Source organism: Schistocerca nitens, chromosome 10 (genome assembly GCF_023898315.1).
Source record: "Schistocerca nitens isolate TAMUIC-IGC-003100 chromosome 10, iqSchNite1.1, whole genome shotgun sequence".
In the NCBI taxonomy this organism is placed as follows: Eukaryota; Metazoa; Arthropoda; class Insecta; order Orthoptera; family Acrididae; genus Schistocerca; species Schistocerca nitens.
This window is the reverse complement of record NC_064623.1, coordinates 146,355,844-146,375,830: the sequence shown is the minus strand read 5'-3', so window position 1 is coordinate 146,375,830 and position 19,987 is coordinate 146,355,844. Positions and strand designations below refer to the sequence as shown.

The window sequence follows — 19,987 nt, the reverse complement described above, 5'->3', positions numbered from 1 at the left end:
ACAGTTACACAGATAGTTCATTTATGTAACCAACACCTCGCAACAGTGGAAATAGTGCACGAAGTCAAGAAGTGTATTATTGCGTCGTTATACGCGTAGTACTCGCACGACATTGAACCGTATCTAAGTTACATCAAAGGCGTTGTCGAATATACCAATAACAGAAAATTGCTAATAGCCTCAGACATAAATGCACTCTGACACATCGGAAGACTAGGGGAACCAAGTCGATGAGGTGCTAAATGAACACAACCTCTACATCGTGAACAGTCCGAATCAGCCAACCACCTGCATCGCGCCATGGGGAACCAGCAACAGGAGTGACACAATAATTGCAATGTACTGCCACTTATAATGGGGAGGGAGGTCATGGATGACGCTACTCACAGCGGCCACAGTGGTGCGCTGTCATCATGAACATGGACATACAGATACACACATCTACACGGGACAGACATCAGCGATTGATATCTCATGAGGCTGACTGGGTGAAACTATGACAGATGATTGAGACCTTCCCCCTACGTACAGTTCCTGCTAAACAAACTCCTTCCCGATGACGAGCAACGGTCAGATGAACAGAGTCATACCGGACAGTGAACGTTAATGAATTCTTGCTATGGGAATGGTATCGTCATTATTCCCTTTGCATGTGAGGAGATTGCGGTTATAATTCCCAAACCACAGAACAGAAAAGCCGCCGTGCCAATTGGTATCCACTCAGAGACACTGAAAATTGTCGTTCCACAGACTGTTCCATACCTGAGGGATCTGCTCAACAAAGCGCTACGGGTGGGTTGTACCTGCGGTCTGGAAAACAGCAAATTTCGTAATAATTAAAAAATTACAGAACAAGAATGCCTCAGATCCAAAAAACGTAAAGACCTATACGCATAATTAACACCTTGGCCAAGGACCAGGAACAATTTGCTTGCAATAGCACAAGGATCTGCTTGGCCTTAGTCCGCATGAATTCTCTTTCAAGGCGGTAAAATCTATATATGACGCACCAAACAAGGCACTAACCGCTGTTCATAACATAGAAAACAAATACGCAGCTGCTATTCCTATAGACATTTCGGGCGCCTTATAAAATCACTGGTTGCCTGCATAGTTTGTGAGAGTCAGATCCAGGTACCTAAGGCCCTCTACCGTATCCTCTCGGAGTACTGTAGAAACAGGGTGGTTGAATGGTACACGGGAAGTCAGGAAGTGGTTAAAAGAATCACCAAAGGTTGCCCACAAGGGTCAATCTGTGACCCATCTTTTGGGATATCGCCTTTAACCCCTCCTACATTAATTGGATGGGGACAGCAGTGTCAACAAAAAAATGGTTCAAATGGCTCTGAGCACTATGGGACTTAACATCTATGGTCATCAGTCCCCTAGAACTTAGAACTACTTAAACCTAACTAACCTAAGGACAGCACACAACACCCAGTCATCACGAGGCAGAGAAAATCCCTGACCCCGCCGGGAATCGAACCCGGGAACCCGGGCGCGGGAAGCGAGAACGCTACCGCACGACCACGAGCCGAGGACCAGTGCCAACAGGGCGGACTCGAGAGCGCAACTCAAACATTGGCCAACACAGCTAGGCACAAGCATCAGCCAGTGCCAAACATAATAAACTATAAATGGCTTTACACAAAACAGTTTATATTCTACTCAAAGGAACACTACAAAGTAATCCAACCATAAAACTACACGACATTAGCATGCACAGACAACGAAAAATACGATATCTTGGTGTACAGCTCGACGAACGACTATCCTTTGACGAAAAAATCAGAACAACGACTGATAGGGCTGCCACGATCATGCACAAGCTGGCCAGACTCAATATAATACACTTCAGGGGAACTTGACATTGTGCGATCCTTGAGTCTGTGGTCTGTTTTGCAGCCAGTGCGTGGTCCCACCGAGTATATCTGGTGACAAATAGGAACATCATGTGGCGAGGGCAGAGAAGTATCTTGGTAATTGTATGAGGAGTTTTCAACACCACATCAGTGGAAACACTGTGCATGGTGTTTGAAACCTTCCTTAGAGACATAACCATTCGATTTCGGGCTGCAATGTAAAGAAGCAAAGGCGAGTGGGAGATAATAAATATAATCGATGATGATGTCTCAAGGGCATTAGATGATGAATACAGACAGATACAGCCCTATGACAGAACACTGCAATACACATGAAGCACATAAGACAGCAGTTTCAAATTGAACACCAACACACACAGCAGTACCGAAACACACATTTACTCAAACAGCAAATATTTTCATCAAAGCGTACTGCAGACAACATTACACAACATCTAGAATGATTAAACTGTATTAGAATAAACAGCACAATGCCACCAACCCTGTAAAACTGTTATAGCTTAAGTATAAATAACAGGCATATCCATTCTGCGGTGATTATAGCGCTATTGTAATTAACACTTGTAACTGACCACTTAGTATACAAGCAACATAAGAGTTTGCATGTGATGGAATAAATCAGTCTGTGCAGACCGGTCCCAAGTTGGTTTAATGTGATGTTTGTGTTATCGATATGTATTAACAGGGACAGTAAAACACAAGATCAAACTTGTACTCCAGTGGCGACTGAGCAGCGCTGTTCGGCGTTACCAGCTAGCATGGTGTTGTCAGTGCGGGAATACGGGTTTGTTCTTCGTGTTTTACCGTTCATGTTAATACATATCGAATATCGCGTTAGACTAATTTAGGACCGCTCTATCGGAAGGGCACGTAGAATTCCGCTTTTGAGAACATTTTGCTCGTCACAGGAAACAAACATGACAAAGCTAATGGGTATTAACAATAGACCAATAGTGGATGCTTCAGTGGTTTACCTGGTCATGATTGGTAAATGTGCCTTCAACACTAGATAAGGTAATTAGGAGTGCCCTGTCTTAATTCCCATGTACAGAAGCTAAACACGATTCTCATATGTTGTGTTGGCAGAAGAGCCAACACTGTGTTACTAGTGGAGGCCGAAATACACGCGTTTTAGCTCACGCAGGCTGGCGTGAAGAGGGAAGAACTATACTGACGTGAGGTCTGGAACATGACAAGGAATGAGAATTCAGAAAGCGGACATAATTAGTTTGATACTTAACTTTAATCCATTAATGATGAACGTCGCTCTTGACGGTACATGACTCACAATATTATCTGTTCAGATTATAATAACTGATTATGGCACCTTGCTAGGTCGTAGCAAATGACGTAGCTGAAGGCTATGCTAAACTGTCGTCTCTGCAAAGGAGAGCGTATGTAGACAGTGAGCCATCGGTAGCAAAGTCGGCTGTACAACAGGGGCGAGTGCTAGGGAGTCTCTCTAGACTAGACCTGCCGTGTGGCGGCGCTCGGTCTGCAATCACTGATAGTGGTAACACGCGGGTCCGCCGTATACTAACGGACCGCGGCCGATTTACAGGCTACCACCTAGCAAGTGTGGTGTCCGGCGGTGACACCACATCATAATCGTCTCCATGCAGCTCCTGATGGAAACTGATGTGGTAGGTATGTTACCTAGGACACGTTCCTGACACCAATGTGCAGTTTAACTGCAACAGCAGCAAGAACATTAATTTCCCCCTCTTCTTCCATCACTTGTTTTCTCCAGTTACGTTGTCTACCTCCTTCACGTAACTGGTTGAAGAGGTTGATAAATAACTACCGAGATTATTTACGTCTATTGGGATATCTTGCTGCATACACCATACAAGAACGAACTGCATTCTTCCTACACTATTCATAGATGATGAACATGTCGGTTTTTTCTGCATTAGTAAATACCATCGTCCACTCACGACCTACTGCATGGGCTGCCACATCTATATGACAACTGAGTAACAGTGCACTGAAGGAACACACAACCACAATGTAAGCAAAGATGATATTGTACCTAGCAACTACGCAGGTTGAATGTGTCGGTCTGGAAACTTTTCAGAATACAATGTATACTGAGATGACAAATGTCATTGGATAGTGATATATCGAACATATCGATGACGGTAGACCTGTCTTCTCAAAGTATGTTGGTGGGGCTGTCATTTGTACTTTGGTGAGTCATGTGATTATGGTCGCACGATGGGAATTACCATACTCTGAATGTTGAGTGGTAGTTGGAGCTACACGTATGGGACATTCCACTTCGGAAATCGTTAGGGAGTTCAATATTCCTAGATCCAAAGTGTCAAGAGTGTGCCGAGAATGCCAGATTTTGGGCATTACCTCTCACTGTAGACAACACAGTGTCAGACGGCCGAGAGCAGCGGCGTTTGCGTAGAGTTGCCAGTGTTAGCAGACAAGCAAGATCGCATGAAATAACCGCATTAACCTACGACGTGGGACGTATGGCGAAGGTATGCTTTAGGACACTGCGGCGAAATTTTGTGATAAGTGGTACGGCAGCAGATAATCGACACGAGCACCTTTGCTAATGGCACGACATCGCCTGCAGTGCCTCTTCTGGCCTCGTGACCTTTGCGGATGGATTGTAGATGACTGAAAAATCGTGGCCTGGTCAGATTAGTACCGATCTGAGTTGGGTAGAGCTGATAGCAGGGCTCCAGTGTGGCGCAGACCCCATAAAGCCATTGACGCAATTTGTCGACAAGGCGACTGGTGGTCGCTCCATAATGGTATGGGCTATGCTTACATGGAATAGAGTGGGTCCTCTTGTCCAACTGAAGCGATTATCGACTCGAAATGTTAATCTTCTGCTACTTGGAGTCCATTTTCAGCCATTTGCAGACTTCACGTTCGAAAACAGCAATGGAATTTTTATGGATGACAATGTGCCATAGCGCTGGGCCACAGTAGTTCGAGACTGGCCTGAAGAACATTCTGGTCAGTTGAAATGATACGTCTGGCAACCCTCATCAGCAAGCATGAATCCCATCGATCATTTATGGGACATCATCGAGAGGCCAGTTCGTTCATGGAATTCTGCCCTGGCATCTGTTGCGCAGTTATGGACAGCTAAAGCGGCAGCATGGCTCAATATTTCGTTGAGTACCAGCCACGTCGAGCTGCTGCACCACGGCGACTGAAGGGAGGCCAAATATAATACTTGACTTTTGCCACGTCAGTGTGTAATCTCATCGGACAAAATATTAGTTACTGCTAGAGATATCAATACAACCATCATTTAATTGCATGTAATTCCGCTTCTGAACTTGATGAGCGCCTGGATTTGGTCACTCCACAAGTTCGTGCAGGCATGCCACCTCCAGGTTAAGCCACCCAATGAGGATTCCATCTGGTAGTTCCAAACTGCGTTGATGCTGAAGTCAGCATTTCACCTGCTACTCCAGCCTTTGCCACAGATTTTCTATGGGTTTCATTTTTGGTGATTTTGCGGACTACTCGGGATGTAGTAGCGTCGGGGGAGTGACCAGGAAACCAGCCGCATATTCTCGCAGCCCAGTGGACGTTGCTGTACTCGTCTTTATGTGCCTGTGTGAGCAAACGTCGCCTTTTATGTGACTGTAGGAGGATACAGCAGGACTTCTTGTGGGTAAATCTTAGTTAATGCAGACGAGTAGGGAAAGAAATTCAGTAATGTTTGAATAATGTGCCCTGCTTGACATGGTCTCGCATCTAAATATCTAGACATGCCTTTCGAAAGCGATATGATGTGCAACAGTCTCGTAAGGTCGTATGTAGGTAAGGTGAACGCTAGGCTTCGGTTTGTAGGAAGGGTTCTTGGGAAATTAGAGAGACCTTGAGAGAATACTTGGGCGACCCACACTTGAGGACTGCTCGAGTGTTGGAGAGCCCCACAATGTTGGACTAAAGACGTGCTGTTGGATTTGTCACCAGTATGTTCCATCAAAATGCTAGTATTACAGAATTGTTTAACGAACTGAAATGAGAGAAGAAGACGTTCATTTAAGAAAGACTACAAGAACCAGCATTTGCAACAGACTGGAGAATGCCACCAAAATACGTCTTGCGCAAGGACCGTGAAGAGAAGATGAGGGCTTTTACAGAGGCATGTAAGTAAACCCGCTTCTTCCCTGCACTGTTTGCTAGTGGGGCAGGAAAGGAAGTTACGATCGGTGCTACAAGGTACCCTCCACCATACACTGTTTGGTGGCTTGCAGTGTATTGAGTGTTGATGTAGCTTGTAGATGTACCAAAATAGCTTTCTGCCCCTCCCTGTTCAGCAGATCAGCCCAAACGTACCCAGAATGCAGTAATGTTAGAGGAGGTAACATACAGGGTGAAGAAAAAATTCCACACTTGGAGGTCGGCAGGCGATTCCCCATTTCAGTTGATGACAAAAGTTGGTCTTACATAGCCTACTTCCACCAATAGCTTTAACAGAAATGCGACTTAAAAACGAGGCTCTGGCAACACTGTACTGCATGCAGCGTCGCACTGTGAACCCTGAAGAGCGCCAGGGCTGTCCCACTAGCTCAGTGGTTCAAATCGCTCTGAGCACTATGGGACTCAACTGCTGAGGTCATAAGTCCCCTAGAACCTAGAACTCCTTAAACGTAACATCACACACATCCATGCCCGAGGCAAGATTCGAACCTGCGACCGTAGCGGTCGCGCGGCTCCAGACTGTAGCGCCTAGAACCTCTCGGCCACTCCGGCCGACAGCACAGTGAGACGAAGCAATGACGTCGAGAATGAATATGCAGACTTGCCGACGTCTGAGACGCGTCTATGCCAAACTTCTTTTTTCAGTTAAAGCATCAAATTTTATCCAATTAAAACTCCACAGTGTATATATTTCTTTCTGTTACTCTTACCTTATTTAAACATTATGGTGTAACATGAACTTCTTACAGATCTTAACGACCACCTTCTTTCTTCCTTGACCCACATAAGGGCCACAAAAAACAGATCTGAATACATTAACATTGTCTGTACTCAATGATGTACAAGAAACTTAAGACAGGCTACATCAGATTGCACATTACACTACGCTCAATAATTTCATTCTGTACATTCCAGGCTTACCTTCACAGAGCTGATACGTATACGGACAAGCAACGATCACTTTAGAGAAGATGTTCAAAAGCGACCACTTCGCATTTGCGAACACTTCGTGACTCTCTGGATCATACGTTGCTGGACCCTACGCATCGCAGCTGAATCCACGACTGCGGAAGTGTGATCCACGCGTTCTGTTAGGTCGGAAACATCCATGTGTGAAGTATAATGAACTCGTTGCTTTAAGTGTCTTCACAAATAAAATTTTAGTGGATTAAGGTTCAGGGAACGTGGAAGCCAGAACACTGGAAGTCCAAGACCAATCAATTTCCCTGGAAACGCTTCATTTAAACAGTTACGCACATTCGTTCCAAAGTGTCACAGTGCACCATCACGCTGATACCGTAGCTGTCGCCGAACACCAATTGGTGCATTTTTTATTACATCAGACTAAGTATTGCAAAGAAATGTACAACATAGTGGTGCATTCAACTTGTCTTGCAATAGTTTAAGGGCCAGTGGACGCCTCCCACGATTCGAGCCCACAGCTTTATCCCATAATGTAAAGCCAGGTTCACAGGTGACATCTGGGTTCTCTTCCGACCAATAAACAGATTGGAGAAACAACTTGATCAAGAAATTGGTGAATACCAAGCAGGCTTTAGCAAGGGAAGATCTTGTGTGGAGCAAATTTTAAACTTGAAGTTAATTATTAAATATAGACGATTAAGAAGAAAAGACATCTTTATCACGTTTGTTGACTTCAAGAAGGCGTACGACTCCGCTGACGGAACAACCTTGGTTAACATCCTTAGTGAGTTTGGAGCAGACAAGAAAACAGTCGCAATCGTCAAAGAAACACTTACGGATACCTATGCAAAAGTAAAGTTCCGTGGTGAGGTATCCAGACCATTCAAAATCAGAACAGGATTAAGACAAGGAGATGGGTTGTCACCTACCCTATTCAACTGTGTGTTAGAAAAAGTTATTAGAGAGTGGAGGAAGAAAACGACTGAAGAAGGAATACAAAAAATCAGATTAGGAAGAATAAAGGATGGATTAGAAGTAGATTGCCTCGCTTTTGCTGATGACTTAGCGATTCTGGCAGGAAGTTTGGAAGAAGCAGTCAAACAGATCAATATTATGAATGAAACAGCAGAAAAAGCAGGACTGAAAATCTCCTTTGAAAAGACAGAGTACCTAACCAATGTAAAAGAGGCACCGAACAATATGATTACAAAGTATGGCCAGATAAAGAAGGTTTCTAATTTCAAATATTTAGGGGAAATCATCCAGCCCAATGCTTCAGATAAAGAAGGAAATAAAACAAGAACAAGAAAAATGGAAATGGCATTCCAGCTAACAAAGAATGTGTACAACAAGAAGTCAGTATCAATTAACGCAAAAATAAGGCACTACAACACTGTGATTAAGCCAGAGTGTCTGTATGCATCTGAATGTTTAGCAATGAACACTAACAAGGAAATGGAAGCTATAGCAAAAAAGGAGCGAAAAATCAATAGAAGAGTACTTGGGCTGAGGTTTGAGAATGGGACTTGGAAGCTTAGAAGTAATAGAGAAGTGTATGACAAAATTGAGAAAGTGGGAGATACTATGAGGAAGAGAAGAGTAAGCTTTTACGCCCATTTGAAAAGAATGAATGATGAAAGGCTGACAAAGAAAATATTCGTGTTTTTTGACAAGAACCTCAGAACCCAAATTACCTGGTTCAAAGAAGTCAAAGCAGACTTAGAGGAGATGTGTATAGGAGAAGATGATATAACCAACAGAGACTTAATGAGAGACAAAATTCAACGTTTTGAAGGATTTGAAGTGAAGAAGAGAAGAACTGGTGGAACAGTGTGGACAGAAGACCGAAGGGAGCAGCACAGAGAGAGGATGAAGACATATTGGCAGAAGAGAAAAGAGGAGGAGCGCAATAGGAGAAATGTACATTGAAAAATAGTTGTTTAACGCGCTCCCTAGACGGCCAAAATCGGAAAAAAATGGCTGTTGTGGATGTTGAAAATACCTTCACGAGCGTAGCTTGATAAGTCAGTCCTTACCACGTTATTTGTAAAATGTTCATTATCTTCCACTTGGTTCAAAAGCCAATCACAAAACTGTACCTGTCGGATGTGGTCTTCTGCCTGATGATGCTAAGTTAGCATGTAATATGTAGTGATATGTATGTAGATTTACCGGGTGATCAAAAAGTCAGTATAAATTTGAAAACTGAATAAATTTGTGATTTTATATTTATTTTTTTAGTTTTTGTTCTAGTAAAACCCCATGCCACTCCAAGCATGTGTGTCAATTTTTACCTCTCTATCTACATTATTCCGGTATGTATGTAGATCTCCATCGTGCTTCAACCGGTCTTTGAGAGATGTGGAACTGCCCTGCAATATCACGTGTATTTCGCCAAGGTGATTGGTGAACAGTTTCAAGAATCGCGTCCTCTTTTTGTGGAATATGTATACTCCTTGGACGACATCTGTATTGTGGACGAATTGTAGCAATTTCCCGAAAGCGTTCCTCCAGGAAATAAGGAACTTTCTCATCAGGTAGGCGCCTTTGAGGATACTGGGCAGCATATGCTTGAGCAGCAGCAGAAGTTTGGTTATTGGATGCATCCAGCATCAAAAGCATATCGACGTATTCATCGCTTGTGTACTCCATCGGGAAGCCGCCCCACATCAACTTGTCAGGACCAGTTGTGGGTGTGCACTGCGGCGTTAGTGGATTCGTAGATGGTATTTGATGGATGATCTACTTAAACGATGTAAGTCATATGCGGGTCATACAACACGCACCATTCATGAGAGGTGTGTGGAGCACCAATGTCTGAAGCGCTTACTACAGCCAGACAGATGTGACAGAACATTGTTTATATGTGGGTCATTCGATGAACAACAGTGACGTGAAGATTTTGATGTCCACCTCTTCCTTTTGGGACTCTGTTTTCAAGGAAACCACAGAAATTAACCGACAACTTAATAAACTGAGCTAATGGTTTTAATTTGCATAAGGCAAGGGATCCGGCTCCTAGAGTAATTAAATTGCAGAGGATTCTTCAAGGTGTTCCTTTCGCCGAATGTACATCGACAAGTGAATCGAATGTCTGAACAACGGGTGGCGTGTGCGTAAGTTGACGTTTCTCCCACCGATCAACCTCTTTGACACGCATGCGCAGTGCCGCCGCAGTGGTGGATACAAGACCGCGTTTGGCACTTTGCCGTCAGTCTAGCGACTCTGAGGATGGCCGGACGATACGCGGCCGAAATACCAGTTGAATAAGAAGTATTTGGCCGGAAGTACATGCCCGAAATTTAATGGAAATTTCTTTTGTGTTCTTGTCAGTCGGTTCAGGGGATCAACTGTGCTGTGGCGCAATTAATGGTGTATGAGGTAAGTCACTTGGGGCATACTTAAGCTAGTTAACAGTTAAAGGTGCTCGGCCGATTTCTTGATGTCCCACTCGGCAAATTGGGGGCCACGAATAAGGATAACTATAAAATATGGTTGACTGGCGATATTGCTGTCTGAAAACGCCAGTACAGGCTTTCAGCCACCACGACGAAAGCCTTGTGGTAAGTCATCGATAACAAGCTCTGTAGTGCCACTGCAAGATCATCTACCCCCCCATACGCCTCGATGATGTTTTAGTCTCAGAAGACAGGTGGGCTAGTTATCGTCTAGTACTGAACTACACAGTACATAATGATAAGGTTATTTGAGAGTCAGTGCCGCTACCAGACTGACACAACTGTATTGCTTGGTTTGTGGGGGAACGCTGGTCCACTGTCTTGGATAAAATCCAGGTGTGTTGTCAAGTCCCCTCACCAAATATTGCAATTAATGTAGCCGCATTTTGCACCATATAAAATCTCTATGATTTTAATCGAGTTATCAGCAGGGGCAGCCTTGTTGTAGTGAGTTTCAGATGATCTAAAGTTTAAAATGACATACAATTTTTCGGATGATGTTGCTGCAAACAGCTCGATCTTCAAAGAGAAATCCTACATCTGAAACAGGTCCTGATCCACCTCCATGAGGCCGGTTTGACTATTAAGCCAACCGAGATCAGTCTTGATGGCAAACAAATTTCTTTTATGTGGCATCACATTATGGTATTCGTTCTGCAAAGAACACGCAACTTGCATAAATTTTCCTCTCCAAGGAATAAGAAGGGAGTCACCCATTTCGTCAGCATGGCAAAACTCTTTAGGACGTTCGTGGCTAATTTTGTCCAATAGATCGGCTCGTTGAATAATTCACGTAAGGAGGGAGAAATTTTCCAGTGGGGAGAGAGTCGGCAATCCAGTTCGCCTCTGACGTCGTTAGTAGTCCACCAGTCTTGTCCATTCAGAATTTCGAGTGCCCCTTATTGATCCAAACTGACCCTTCGAATTCTGGAGTTGCTGATCTCCTTTTGGGAGAGAAAACTGTGAATCGTCGGCTGCATCGTATGCCTCGAGGGCCCTTTCCACAGCTGAGCTAACGTACTCAGCCGACGAATGGAAGGCCCTGGCGATGACGTTCGCCCTCGAAAATTTTAAATTCTATTTAGAGCCCGCCAACTTACTCTTGAGACCGACAATCGGGCCCTAAGTACGGTCCTGACACATCCCAGAAAAATGGGGACAGTGGCACATTGGGATGGACGCATTTAGTTTCCCTGTGGAGCACATTAAGTGTTTAGGCTATCAATTAGCTGATGCGCTTAGGTGCATGTTTGAGAAGGACTATGAGGAATTCCTAGGGCATTACGGGACTGGAGACACTGACAGTCGGCGACCATTTGGCACAACCGCTCTGCACCAGGAAACAGTTTTGCAGCCGTTCCACTGGGTGACCGTAGCAGCGCCACAAGGAGTCGCGAACTGGAGAAGGGGGAACCTCTCTGCATCTGCGACCCACGTGACCTAAAATAGCTCCTGAAATATGCTGCCGCGAGACAGTATTTAGACCCGCACACAGCTGTACAGGGTCAGTTCACGTCGAGCAAGAGCTACACACAGTCATCCGCTCCACTGCGACTCCGCTGCCCTCCGTCCACCAACTGCTTCCTCGACGGACACTCTGCAGCTTCGCCGGCGGTCCAGCCTCTGTGTTTGCATACTATAACTAGTTGACGAACTTTGGTGGATCATTGACTGTATTTTGTTTTTCCAGTGATCTACACTCCTGGAAATGGAAAAAAAAAACACATTGACACCGGTGTGTCAGACCCACCATACTTGCTCCGGACACTGCGAGAGGGCTGTACAAGCAATGATCACACGCACGGCACAGCGGACACACCAGGAACCGCGGTGTTGGCCGTCGAATGGCGCTAGCTGCGCAGCATTTGTGCACCGCCGCCGTCAGTGTCAGCCAGTTTGCCGTGGCATACGGAGCTCCATCGCGGTCTTTAACACTGGTAGCATGCCGCGACAGCGTGGACGTGAACCGTATGTGCAGTTGACGGACTTTGAGCGAGGGCGTATAGTGGGCATGCGGGAGGCCGGGTGGACGTACCGCCGAATTGCTCAACACGTGGGGCGTGATGTCTCCACAGTACATCGATGTTGTCGCCAGTGGTCGGCGGAAGGTGCACGTGCCCGTCGACCTGGGACCGGACCGCAGCGACGCACGGATGCACGCCAAATGGCTCTGAGCACTATGGGACTCAACTGCTGTGGTCATTAGTCCCCTAGAACTTAGAACTACTTAAACCTAACTAACCTAAGGACATCACAAACATCCATGCCCGAGGCAGGATTCGAACCTGCGACCGTAGCAGTCGCACGGTTCCGGACTGCGCGCCTAGAACCGCGAGACCACCACGGCCGGCGATGCACGCCAAGACCGTAGGATCCTATGCAGTGCCGTAGGGGACCGCACCGCCACTTCTTAGAAAATTAGGGACACTGTTGCTCCTGGGGTATCGGCGAGGACCATTCGCAACCGTCTCCATGAAGCTGGGCTACGGTCCCGCACACCGTTAGGCCGTCTTCCGCTCACGCCCCAACATCGTGCAGCCCGCCTCCAGTGGTGTCGCGACAGGCGTCAATGGAGGGACGAATGGAGACGTGTCGTCTTCAGCGATGAGAGTCGCTTCTGCCTTGGTGCCAATGATGGTCGTATGCGTGTTTGGCGCCGTGCAGGTGAGCGCCACAATCAGGACTGCATACGACCGAGGCACACAGGGCCAACACCCGGCATCATGGTGTGGGGAGCGATCTCCTACACTGGCCGTACACCACTGGTGATCGTCGAGGGGACACTGAATAGTGCACGGTACATCCAAACCGTCATCGAACCCATCGTTCTACCATTCCTAGACCGGCAAGGGAACTTGCTGTTCCAACAAGACAATGCACGTCCGCATGTATCCCGTGCCACCCAACGTGCTCTAGAAGGTGTAAGTCAACTACCCTGGCCAGCAAGATCTCCGGATCTGTCCCCCATTGAGCATGTTTGGGACTGGATGAAGCGTCGTCTCACGCGGTCTGCACGTCCAGCACGAACGCTGGTCCAACTGAGGCGCCAGGTGGAAATGGCATGGCAAGCCGTTCCACAGGACTACATCCAGCATCTCTACGATCGTCTCCATGGGAGAATACCAGCCTGCATTGCTGCGAAAGGTGGATATACACTGTACTAGTGCCGACATAGTGCATGCTCTGTTGCCTGTGTCTATGTGCTTGTGGTTCTGTCAGTGTAATCATGTGATGTATCTCACCCCAGGAATGTGTCAATAAAGTTTCCCCTTCCTGGGACAATGAATTCACGGTGTTCTTATTTCAATTTCCAGGAGTGTATATCACTGTGCAGGACCGCAAAGTAAACTCTTGTGGAACTTAGTGTCCAATGGAGCAGAACAACATTGTAAATATTAAACTTCCTGGCAGATTAAAACTGTGTGCTGGACCGAGACTGTAACTCGGGACCTTTGTCTTTCGCGGGCAAGTGCTCTACCAACTGAGCTACCCAATCACGACTCACGCCCCGTCCTCACAGCTTTCCTTCTGCCAGTACCTCTTTTCCTACGTTCCAGACTTTACAGAAGCGCTCCTGCGAACCTAGCAGAACTAGCACTCCTGAAAGAATGGAGCTTCTGTAAAGTTTGGAAGGTAGGAGACGAGGTACTAGCAGAAGTAAAGCTGTGAGGACTGGGCGTGAGTCGTGCTTGGGTAGCTCAGTTGGTAGAGCACTTGCCCGCGAAAGGCAAAGGTCGCGAGTTAGAGTCTCGGTCCGGCATACAGTTTTAATCTGCCAGGAAGTTTCATATCAGCGCACACTCCGCTGCAGAGTGAAAATCTCATTCTGGATTGTAAATATTAATTTGTGGAAAACTCGACAAAGTTCGAGTTGACAAACAAAGGCCTTCAGCCGATCAGTCATTTTGAGTGTTAGTTATGTTTTGTTCATCTGAGCAGATGAGCATACTATTTTTCTCCAAATAAACTACACTTATGTTCATAAAGAACAGAGAACGAAAGACTTGAGCGACGACTTTAATATTCACAGGACATGTGTATTAAAATATTCTGCACAAATGATTTGCATTTGAACCATGTCGGCCCACCGGTTCAAGGTCAACATCAATATCGGTGTGCATCACCACCTACTTGCTAATATGTGCCTGGAAAAGTGCGGCTTGAGTAGGCGTGCATGATGCCTTGCAGACGTTTTCGTAAACTGTATCGCCAAGTCTTTTGCAGTGTTAATTACTTAAATACGTTTCCTGGACAGACGTATTCCCAAAATTTAATAACTGTACATTAACTATTTTTCTGCTGGTGGGATTTTTTTCAGTCATTGTCCTTAGAATGACAATCTATGGTTATAAGAGAGACGTGCACACTCGAAAACGCTACAAGTTTCCACTGGAGCAAACTGAATTTACTGTCTTCTAAAGACCTCACCAAGTCTGCCTCGCTGTTTTCTACACGTTCCAATATGAAAGCTCTATCTATCAAATGCTAACTTATTACCTCGCTCTGTTTCTTACAAAAAGCGGAAAACCACTACACTGATGATAACCGCTCACTCCCGTCTTCATACACCCTGCAATTTTTAACCACGGCTCTGCCTCATAGGGCCTACGACTTTCGTGCTAGCTTTGCAAGAGCTTTATGCAGACAGTCCTACTTTGTCAGCAACTAACATTGCTGCACGAAATTATTTTAATATGCCGACCTTTGGATTAATCACTTTCCACAGCAGAATATACACTGATAAGCCAAAACAATCTGACCACTGCCCACCGCAACATTCGGTGCCACCTGGTGGCGTGATGCGCTAACAGAAGTACGGAAGTGGAGCAGACACCGACAGGGGATCACCCTAGCGAAGATATGGGCTGCAAATCGGGAAAACCATTGAGATACGCGAAATGATAAAGGGCAGATTATTATTACTAAGAGCCTGTGAGCGAGTACCTCGAAAACGGTGAAATTGGTCGAATGTTCACATGCTACAATCGTGAGGTTCTATGGAAAGACGTAGGACAGTGTAACTACCACTGGACGCTAAATGGTTGGACCTACACGACTCTTCAAAGAACGTGGGGTTCGGAGAGTTCTCTACTACATAATATAGGATGGATGGTGAACTGTAGAACGTCTGCCGAAAGAGAACAAAATTGGTGCTCGCACAAGTGTTTCGGAGCACACCGCTCTTCATACATTGTTGAACGTGGAGCTCCGCAGCAGACCACACCTACGGCTTCACGTGTTGACCAAATGATATCGTCAACTATGATTGCAGTGAGCTCGGGACCATCAGGAGTCGACCGTCGATCAATGGAAACGTGTCTGCTCTTTGGGTGAATCACATTCTTGCTACACTAGGTCGAGGCTCATCTCCAAAAAAGCCGTCATCGAAGGGAACGGCGGCTGGAAACATACAGCGCGCCGCGTACGCAGGATAGTGGGACCAGTATTATGCTATGGGAGATATTCTCCTGTTCTTGAATTTGACTTGTGGTAGTAATGGAAGACACGCTGGCAGCTGCAAACTACCTGCATTCCTTCATATTTGATGTCTTCGACGAAGGCGATGTCATCTTCCAGCAGTATAATTGTCCGTGTCTCGGAACTAGAACCCCGCTACAGTGGTTTGGGGAGCATTGCAGTGAACCCAGCAGTATAATTGTCCGTGTCTCGGAACTAGAACCCCGCTACAGTGGTTTGGGGAGCATTGCAGTGAACCCACATTGATGTCTCGGCGACGAAATTCACCTGATGTAAATCCTATTGAACTCACCTTGATTACTATCACGTGCAATTACGGCGTATCCATATCAGCGGCTCGGTTTTTACGAGAAGTCTATGACCTGTGCGTAGAAATCTAATGCCACATACTTCTACAAACCTGCCAACTAACTGTCGTATCCATGATACACAGAATCAGAAATGTGTTTCTTTTCAAAGAGGGATAAACAAGGTGCCTCATCAGTAAGGCACTGCGTTCAGCTATGTCCTGGTAATGCTTATAGTACTTACCGAAAGGTGCTTGTTTCTGTCAGTCCTCTGAGAAGTTTCTTTTCCAAAAGCGTGCTGGAAAAAATTGGCGTTCCTTCGGGAATCATTCGCCTCTGCAAACAGGAGGAGTGGGCCAGTGAAGTCACTGTTAGCTAGATAAAGGAAAGGCTGATCCGTCATCTCCAGGCTGGAGAAAAGTATCTGTTTCCCGGAAGCTGGATTACTGACATTGGCGCTCGCAATAGCGACCACCACTAACCGATAGGAGCAGCCAGGAACTGATATGTAGTAGTTTATAAGTTAAATCAATTTTCCAATTTTTACTATGAATTAAATTTTCACTCTTATATACTTGGTGTTACATAAGCAGTTTCACCAGTATCTGTAATTTGTGCGAATTGGTTTGATTAACAGAGACCAGTGTTTGGTGGCCGACTGTCCACCCCCCCTCCCTCACGCCCCCCCCCCCCCCCCCCCGCCACCTGTCCACCGCATATGGAGACCAGCATTGACGAGAGCCACATTGTTTTTGCAGAAGATGATATTCCGGCCATGGATGCAGATCAAGTTCCTGCTGCATCTGACCTCCAAAGGACGTGGTCTGCTCAGGTTCGTGAAAATGCTGCACAACTTTTCGCTGAACTGCATCGCCATCAGGTCGGCAGCCACAGAGGACGGACCTACCAAGACACGCCAGCGCCTGCTGGAAGCTCTGATCAAGCCAGGCGGGCAGACTGCAATACCACTCGACGAGGTTCAGGGGGAAGTGAGTTACAGCCTGAGGCAGAGATCTGTCCTCCAGATTCTGATTGTTTTCCTCTTCCTGCTAATTCTATACTACATTGCCCCTGTCTACTTCACCCGTGTCTGTAGTTTCCTCCGCCTCTTCATCGCCATTCCTCTTTTTTTTTTCTTCTTTCTCCCTATTTTTCCCACTTCTTTCCTTCTGTTTCTTCAGTTTCTCCTTCTATACTTCTACCTGCTTTTCCTCATTTGCACTTCTCTTCTTCCTCTCTCACGTTAAACTCATCACTGCATCATTTCTACTTTGCCTTCATTCTTGCTCCACCACTTCATCCAATTCTTCTTCCTCCTGGTCATCATCCACTACTTTATTCCCCATTAAACTAGACTCTCGCTAATCCGGCCATTCCTGGCACATATGGGTGCCGGATTAGCGGAAGTGCCGTATTATTGAGTGTCTGAAATTTATTTTATTCATTTATTTTGTTTTTTATTTTTTTGAAAACATAGACGATATAGTGAACTGTGATTTATTAAACCGAAGGATACAATTTTAAAACATAGAGGATATACTTTATTAAATCCAAAAATACATTAATTTTGAAAGAAAACTTAGTCCTTGAGTGTACACTGTACGTAATTATACAGTCGTATCACTCATTATGAAACATGTCCCTAATTTTTAACTGTCGCAATGACGATACGCTACGGTATCATGTTTTATCACGCAACCGCTTTACAAACATTACATCGGTATTGCATGTAACTGGTTGTTGCATAATGTACTCCAGGAAGACCTCGGCAGCTTCAGCATCAGCGCTGTGAGAAATCTTCATGCTGTGCTCTCTTTTTCATCACTTTCATCATTACTTTCTTGCACGCTTTTGATTATTTCTTCATCTGTTAAAGTTTGGTTTGTATCACAATTTTCCTCGTTCAGTCACTTAGTAACATCTTCATCATGAATTTTGTCTCCTCCTGGCATGTTGTGGAATATGTCAGTGTACAAAGTAATTAATAATTCCGAACTGACTGGCTCATCGCTGTCGCTCACTACTGGATCCAACTCGGCATCAATGGATGGGCACAATTTTCTCCAGATCTTCATTACGGTAGCGCTCTCCACCTTATCCCATGCTTCAGCTGCTTGGAAAACAACATCACGTATCTTAATTGCCTTCCACGACTTCTGCGTAGTCTCTATAGAGTCGTTTTCACTTTCATTCAGCAAGGAGACGAGAAGTGAATGTCGATAATGACGTTTAATTGATTCCAAAATTCCCTGGTCCATGGGCCGAATTAGCGCTGTCACAGTGATTGGGAAAAAGAGTTCTTGTACATGTACACCATCGGACTTTAGAGAAACATCTGAAGGATGACTGGGAGCATTGTCGGTTTTAAGGATAAGTATCAGTGGAAGCTTTTTCTTCTTTAGCTCTTTTCTCACAAATGTTCATGGGACCACTGAGAGAATATTTGTCTGTCCATCCACGCTTTTTTCTGAGCGCAATACTTCACTGGTAGAGTATTTATGTAAGTGTGTTGAAAACAACGTGAATACTGGGATTTTCTAGTCACCATAAGCGGTAGTTTATGACTTCCATTTGCACTACAAGCCATTAATGTTACATGCTGTTTCTGTTGCTTGTAACCTCGAGCTTCCTTCTCGTTCTTGGCAGCTATGTTTTTGAAGGAAGCATCTTGTAAAGGAGTCCTGTTTCATCAGCGTTATACAAGGCATCAGCAGCTAAATCTTCTTCCTCTATTATCTTCCGTATATTGCTTACAAACTCAACAGCAACCTTAACGTTAGCTGAGCGACTTTCCCTGGTGACTGCCAGCTGCCGAATGCCATGTCGTTTTTTTTCCATTTTGATAGCCAACCTTCAGCCGTTGCAAACAAGTTACTACCTCCAAGTTATTTGTTAAATGCAGCTGCTGTTTACTTTATAATCCGGCGACTGACTGGAATTCCTTTACAACGTTGTTGTATGAACCATCTATAAACAGCTACGTCCACATCTTCATTCTCACCCTTTCGCATTACCAGCCGTTTTTCCAACTCACTATCCATTGTTAAGTACTGTCGAATAACATCTTCTTTCTTTTTGATGTCAAAAATAGTTGCTCGTCCAACACTGAACTCAGCAGCAATCGCTTTCTGCGAAGAACCTCGATTTAACTTATCTAAAATCACGAGTTTCTGCTTGAGGTCTAGCGTAACTTTGTTTCATTTTAGAAGACATGATTCCGAGCTGTAAAGAAAGCTACAATTTCAAATACAGTATATAAAGCATTGTTTAACTAAGTATTGTTGCGCACGATAATTCATTGTGCACGTGTTTTGGGATGTGTGCCAGACTACAGAGAGGCTGGATTACTGAGGATCGGATTAGCGAGAGTCTAGTGTACTTTCCCCACATCTGAGATCCTACTCCTTTTTCATTCCCTTTCCCTCATCCACAATACTCTTTCTCTTCCATCACGTTATCCAACTCATATTTCCTGTTCTTCTTCCTTTTCTCTCCACCACTTCCTCCAACTCTTCCTTTTTCTCTTCATCTTTCATTGTCTCATGCCAGTTCTTCAGCTCCTACTTCTGCTCATTTTTCCTCAGACATTTCATCCAAATTTTCCTCCACCTTGTCCACCCACCTCTACCTTAATCCCCTCAGCTTCTTCCTCATATTGATCCTTCTCCTTCTTTCACTTCTTTTTCCATCCTGTGTCCCTCATTTGCTCCTTTGTTTCTTCTACCCTTTCTTTTTAATCTTTGGTTGAGTACCATCTTTATTTATCTCTCTT

The 19,987-nt window shown here is 45.1% G+C and overlaps 1 protein-coding gene across 4 annotated transcripts in view; it reads left to right on the top strand.

The window, feature by feature from the left end:
• Positions 1 to 19,987, top strand: part of LOC126210333 (cytochrome P450 4c21-like) — a 145,700-nt gene that overhangs the window by 76,724 nt on the left and 48,989 nt on the right. For 3 of the 4 annotated variants that reach the window (XM_049939537.1, XM_049939538.1, XM_049939536.1), the window contains exon 5: positions 16,974 to 17,204. The exons of the other annotated variant lie outside the window; for it this stretch is intronic. In XM_049939537.1, coding sequence (XP_049795494.1) covers positions 16,974 to 17,204 — 231 coding nt within the window. The remainder of the gene's footprint in view (positions 1 to 16,973; positions 17,205 to 19,987) is intronic. 4 annotated transcript variants of the gene reach the window in all.